Source organism: Condylostylus longicornis, unplaced genomic scaffold (genome assembly GCF_029603195.1).
Source record: "Condylostylus longicornis isolate FDR11 unplaced genomic scaffold, ASM2960319v2 ptg000130l, whole genome shotgun sequence".
Lineage (NCBI taxonomy): Eukaryota > Metazoa > Arthropoda > Insecta > Diptera > Dolichopodidae > Condylostylus > Condylostylus longicornis.
The window spans coordinates 1929710-1936881 of record NW_026578098.1 but is presented as its reverse complement, the minus strand read 5'-3'; the positions used below and the strand labels follow the sequence as shown (position 1 = coordinate 1936881).

The 7172-nt window shown below is 26.8% G+C and overlaps 1 protein-coding gene across 1 annotated transcript; it reads left to right on the top strand.

Annotated features, from left to right (window-relative positions):
• The first annotated feature begins 2023 nt into the window (after nt 1-2023).
• Nucleotides 2024-5776, top strand: LOC129614937 (tryptophan--tRNA ligase, mitochondrial). The gene is made up of 3 exons (XM_055529907.1): nt 2024-2417; nt 2481-2941; nt 3042-5776. Exons 1-3 carry the CDS (start codon nt 2313-2315, stop codon nt 3658-3660), a joined length of 1185 nt encoding a protein of 394 aa, XP_055385882.1. The 5' UTR covers nt 2024-2312; the 3' UTR covers nt 3661-5776.
• Nucleotides 5777-7172: the final 1396 nt, after the last annotated feature.

The following is a 7172-nucleotide window of genomic DNA, read 5'->3' as shown; positions in this document are numbered from 1 at the left end:
TGTTTTTTCCAAACATTTTAAATATTTTTTTTTCTTAGGTAATTGATATAACTGATGGTAAGTTTTTAATATTTTTTCAAATAAAAATAGAGGTAAAATTTTGAAGTTTATATAAAATTTGTATTTAACAAATAATATTTGATTGTATTTTAGATATTATTTTCCCATTCCCTCTTAAAATTTTTTCTTTACTATTTATTTATATCAATATTGAATAATTATCTTTCATTAATTATATTTTCAACTTGACACCACAGTTACTTGCCATATCTTGAGTTAACTTACCCTATGAGAAAAAAAAGCTGTTCACTTAAAAATAATGAAGTAACATGTAAAACGTTGAAGGTTGTGCTTGTTGTTTTTCCGCTGTTTCAAGAATTTTAAAATAATTGTGAATAAAAATATTAATATATTTTTTTGATTTTTCAAATATATTTTCTAAATTTTACCTGCTTTATAATAAGTGTGAATTTATTTTAATATTTCTTCTCAAAAAATAGTCACTCAATTTAAAAAAACCCATATCAAATAAGGTCGTGCTTTCAAGTTTCTCTCTGAGCATTGGGACTTGTTAGATATAAAGACCAAAGTATATTCACTAATAAGTAATTCGACTCGTTCCATTCCGTTAGTTTTCGTTTGCATCTTGCTTCCAAATTCTTAAAATATTCCATTTTTTTGCAGAAATAGATGGTAATAAGAGTTGTGTAGGCAAGAAAGAAACAAAATATTGTAAACAAACGAGTGTATCAAAAACATTGAACTAAAATAAAATTAAATTAAGTTAGGTAAAAATTTTGTTATTTTTATTTTGATAATAACAAAATTTATTTTTCATTTTATAAAACTTAGGTAAAAATTTCAAATGTATGAAAGCAAAAGAGTTTGAAATTTCATGTATGAATGTACACATGCATGTACCTGGTACAGTAGATACGCAGTATCAGGTAGTGACATAGAAATAAAGTAATTTATAAAGAAAAAAGGTGCTGATTACTTTATGAAATATAATTATTACCGGGAAATATATTATTCATGGCAAATATGTTCTAAATTTAATAAGATTGAAATAAAAATAAAAAATTTAAAGATAATTTATTTATTTTATTTATTAATTACAAATGCCTAACACTAAATATTTAAAATATTTTCAAAAGTACATATTTACCTCTTCACATCTTTCGGCAACAAATGAAATTTTCGTGTCGACTTTTTTTCATCCCAAACACTTCAAATAATGTTTACCCATTTTTATAAAAAAAATATTTTTTTCACAACTATTTAATTTTTTTTTTACTATTGTACGTCTTTTCAAAATTCATTTTTATTATTTGTAAAAATTATATTATATAAATTATAATAATTTTTTTAAACACTTTTTTTCTTCTTCGCTTTTATAATATAATACACATTTTTTGCCACCTTGTACTGGAATGAATTACAGAAATTATTGTGTCGCCTTTAAAATTCTTAATATTTTTCCCTATACTTTATATAGGAACAAATAATAAAGTGTCCCCTTTCAAAATTTCATTATAAAAAAACAGGTTGACATCTATTGCGTACTCTTTCCCTCTCCCAAAAATTCTTATGTGTATAAAAATGAAAATAAGAAAGTATACTGCTTAACTCTTTTAACTAAGGGATTTTTTTGTATACAAAAATTGGTGAGTGATTGCATTAGTGTGATGTAAACGAAGAGTCGAACTACTTGTTAGTAGATATACTTTGATAAAGACTTTATACTTGTGTATATATATTTGTGTATCAAATTGAGTATGCGTCCGAATAACAACGAATTATCGCATAAAAAGTAGGTAAACGCGGTACACGGTTTTCGAGGGATTGGGAACATAGTTATGCAACTAATGAAAAAAAACTGTTAATGCCAAGCGCCTTTTAGAAAGGTGTTACTTTCATTTGCATTTAGCCTCCAAAAATATTGCCAATTTGAGATGGCAACTATTATTTCCTTATGATGTTTACATGTTGATTATCGTAATTATGTTACTAAATTACAAGAAAACCAAAAATATTTAAGAAAAAAAATCTTTTTTTTAAAAGGAAAATCGAAAATGTTCGATAGAAAAAGCCCCCTTGAATATATCGAATAAGTTCTATTTTACCATTCGAATATCTAAAATGAATAAATTTTTCGTAACAATTCGAATTATTCGATAGTAAATATGTAATAGTTCCCATCAGTAGGTTTAAGTTGAAGTTTGTTTGTACTTTAAAAAAAAAAGTATTTACATTAAATGGTGTCTCAATAACACATAAAAACAAAAAATATAAAAATTAACCAATTAAAAATGAAAGTATTAAGGTCATACTCCAAAAATTTGCATTTTTCAAAAAAAAATTTTTTACTGAAGAGAAATTTTGGAGGAAATCAGCATAATTCTAGTCACCTTAAAGTATGTCCTGCCATAATAAAAATCCAATTTAAAACTATTTCTTTTAGTATTTATTTGCTTTAGTCTCCAACTGATGCGTCCAAAAAGTTTGAAATCAACGAAATAGTTTGGCCAAGGAAAGTCTTTTCCGGCATTCAGCCAACTGGCGCAATTCATATTGGTAACTATCTTGGTGCAATCAGGAAGTGGAAGGAACTGCAAGACCAAAAGGAGAGTGCAACATTTTGCATTGTAGATTTGCACTCAATAACAATTCCCATTGAAGCATCTGCCCTTAGACAAAATATTTTGAATCTAACTGCAACTATGTTGGCTTGTGACCTTGACCCGAAGTTATCAACAATTTATGTGCAATCAACTGTAAAAGAACATGCTGAGTTAAATTGGATTCTCAGTTGCTTGTCTACAATGGCGCGTTTGGCTCATTTACCACAATATAAAGAGAAAACCCAAAAAATGAAAGAAATCCCATTGGGTCTTTTTGTTTATCCAGTACTTCAAGCAGCAGATATCATGCTTTTCAAGTGAGTATTTCGGTTATATATATTTTTTTGGATATATGTGTATTTTAAATATATATATGTACAAGAAATTTTCATATCGCATTAACGCTCTAAATTTTAGAGCAACGCATGTTCCAGTAGGTGAAGACCAAGTCCAGCATATACAGTTATGTCAACATTTGGCGAAATCATTTAATTTCAAATATGGTACAACGTTTCCCTATTGTCATGCATTAATCGATAATCGACAAGCATCTCGAATACTTTCTCTTCGTAGTCTTGACAAAAAGATGTCAAAATCAGATCCAGATCAGAAGGGATCAATATATTTAACGGACAGTTCAGATCAAATTTTGCGAAAAATTAAAAAAGCTGTTACAGATTTTACTTCAGAAGTAACGTTTGACATAGAAAATCGTCCAGGCGTAAGCAATCTTTTAACAATACATTCGCTTATGACGGGAAAATCTATAGAAGATATTTGTGCTGAAGTTAAATTTTTAGATACTGGAAAATATAAATTTCAAGTGGCCGAAGCAATAATAGAGCATTTAAGTCCAATTCGAAATAAAATAGAATATTATTTAAAAAATAAGGAGTATTTAATATGTTGCTTGGAAGAAGGAAGAGAAAAAGCAAGTACTATAGCTGAGCAAACTATGACAGAAGTAAAAAATAAAATTGGTTTAGGACCTAGTGGTGAATATGGTATTCCAGAAGCATTGATGAATCAATTATAATATAAAATGCATGTACAATTTATATATGTATATAATATGTATTTCGACAACCAATTAATTTTTTAAATGAATGTACGTACATTTGCCTGTGCATGCATAAGTATGTACATGTCTACGCAGCATATTCAATATATTAATTTAGAAAATTATAAATTAAAGTTATAAACCCAATGCCATTTCATTTTTCAAAATTTTTTTAATACAAAATCTTAAGTCAGAAATTACATGCCAATCAAAGATTGAGATTGATGAAGATTGACCATGCGTCATCGTCAATCAACTATTTTGATCACACTTTGGTTGACGGAAAAGTAGAAATATTTTATATTTTCGTCAATCGCTTTTGACAATAATAAAATAAAAGCGAAAAAATAGAGTTGAATATGTCAACTGTGTGATACCCTATGTGCGAATTAATATATCATAGCTGACTATGTGACAGACTATAACTTTAAGTTACCATATTCATTTATGCAAAATTTCAGCATTGTGTTTTCAATATTTTCTAAAATATGGCCAAACCATTGTAGTTGTAGGGCAGCTACTAGAAAGAGGCAAGCGATTTCAATGAATTTTAGCAAACACATTGGCCCAACTAATATATTCGCTTTTGTGAAATTTCAATATCATAGCATTCAATCAAATTGAAATTTCAATTTATAGTTTCTGAGATATAGCCAAATAACTTTTGAAGTTGCATGGCAGTTACCCGAACCAGTGCCCCGCTTATATCGAATTTCAATAGGGTTCTGGTATTTACTACAATAAATCATTTGTAAAAATTTGGTAAACTTAGCTGAATTAGTTTTTGAGTTACCGTTGGGACGGACGGACGGACATACAAAGCTAAATCGACTGAGAATTCGACACTGATCAAAAACACATTTGAGTCTTTATCTAAGACCATAATTTCTTAGCATTTGAAACGGTAGGCCAAATTAAGCATTCCCTTCGAACATACGTTCGTACGGGTATGAAAATGGCGTAAATATAAGTTGTTGAATAAAATGTACCGTAATCAGCTGTTTTAATTTTTTCTTTGCAATTTACCATTTGACAGTGGAATTGTAGTTTTAGATTTTTGAATTTAAAATGTAAACGTAAATATTCAATCATGATTGTTATTTAAGCACATGGATCTAATAATACGTTGTATACAACTTGCAAATAATAATTTTTGAAGCCAACATCAAATATGAATATACGTTAGTTAGAAATTTATGTGAGTTATTTCTTCAGCAAAAAATTTATAATTTTTCAACAATACACATATGTATATGCAATAATATTTTATTTTAAACATATACAATATTATTTTTTCAAAATTAATACTTAGTATTTTTAATAATAATTACTTTCAGCTGTCATGAATTCCACTCTTAGAACCCTTCGAATTACGAACATAACTACGACGTAGGCTTTTGAATGATCACAAATTCCTTTCGTAGAGATTATAAACCACCAATGGCAGTATAGGTTTTCGGGTTGCCAAAATCAGTATTTTATTTCAACTATCAAATGTATATTCCTCCTTTTTTTTCTATTTCAGTGAACAACTTTCTACAAAAGGATATTGTCTAAAATATTCAGGTAATAGAACTTTTTGTTTAAATATTCTTTTGTAAGAAAGTTGCATTTTCTTTTTGAATATTTTTGAAAACTCGGCAAATAAAATTTTTGGTAATAGCAATTCATTTCCTTTCATTATAGCTGTGTTAGAGTAACTCAAACTCAAACAAAAAAATTCAAAATTTAATAATTTAATATAATTTTAAATTCCTTTTTACGATTGTTTATTTCTTTCATAGGTTGTTGAAGGTAACGTAATTTATGATTTCTCCATTACGAATATTCAGAGCAGAATTTTAATAATTCGTAATTGATAATATGATATTCGTAATTTTCCGAATTGCAATTCTACGAATGAAACTCGGAAAATTACGAATATAAGCAATAATATTATTAATATACACACATAAGCAATAATATTCGGAACGAATTGTCATTGTAGTTAAATATTTTTTAAATATTTGTATAATTAACAGGTAGAATTTAAGAAATGAAATATATGTATAACAATAGACAACTTCAAAATTATGGAAAGCAAAATATTGAACTGCAAAAAATGTGAAAAAATGTTTTAAAAAATGTTTTATTATTTTTAAATTTGTGTTCACAATTCAAAAAAAGTTAATATGTATATTTCTTCCTAGTAAAATAAATATTTTTAAAAAATTTGTTTACTGGTAAAGCCAACTTCATGATTTTACCACAAAATAATATTTAATTTTTCTGAACTTTCTTCGTAATATTCGAAAAAAAACCTAAATTTAAATATTTGTCACCTTTACGAAAACGCAAATTTAAATAATAACCTAAAATAGCCTACAATTTGATTGCGTTGAAAACAAGACACAATGGTAATGCTAAAATTTGCAAAAACATAAAATTTGATGTAAAGTTAAAAGTACAATGCAATTATATGGGAGTTGGTTTAATTTTTAATTAAGAAATATATTAGCACTAGCTATGCGTGTATTATTAAATACATGGTTTTGACTGAAGAAAAAGCAAAATCAGAGCCAAAATACAAAAGGAGGAGTCGGAGACATAAACTTTCGAATCGGAGCCAAACGACACAACCTTATGATTTTAAAACAAAATTTATGGAGTTTGTATGGAGGAAAAAAAATCAGCGTCCTTTTATGTTTTAAAGTATCTAAAAATGCGTAAAAAGATTTATATATAAATGAATTTTTGACAAGAAACCGTAGGCCACTGGTTCTAGTCCAGTTCTCATTTTTTTCAAAAAAAAACATAGTGAAGCCAAAAACTTCAGGTAAGTCCCTTTACATTACCTATTTAACATTAAATGCTAAATATTGTTTTTTTTTTCTTAGAAAATTACGCGCCGCTATATAAAAAGCAACAAAGAAGATTTTGTTTATAAAATAAGTGCAGTTTGTAAATAAAAAATTAAGTGTTAAGAAAAGAATACTACTCGTATTTTATAAAAACTTATAAAAAAAATGTAACAAGGGAGAGAATCTGTTGAAAAAGAAAAAGGTATATATGTATATAATTCTAAACTGTCACTTCCATTTGTAAAAACAAATAGTTTTATTGCAACATATACATGTGAATATTATTCCTTACAATAATTACAAAAAATATTTATTCAATATCGCTTTGATTAATTTATAATTTGTATTTTTATTAAGTTTTTAATTTGCAAAGAAACCATGTGTTTTAAATGTAAATTAAAATGATTTCGAATGACATAATTTTACCAGGACCGGACTTTTAAAGCAAGATTAGTTTGTGTTTGATAAAATATAGTATACGTACAATATTTTAATTTGGTCTTTCAGAATAAGTAAGAAATACTGAGTTGAAATATTTTTTGGGTAGATGCTACACACACCGAAATTAAATTTTTCGTACCTTAAAATCAAAAAGGTTTTTTTTTTCCTTTTGGGTACAAAATAAACATAAAAACAGAAAACATAAAA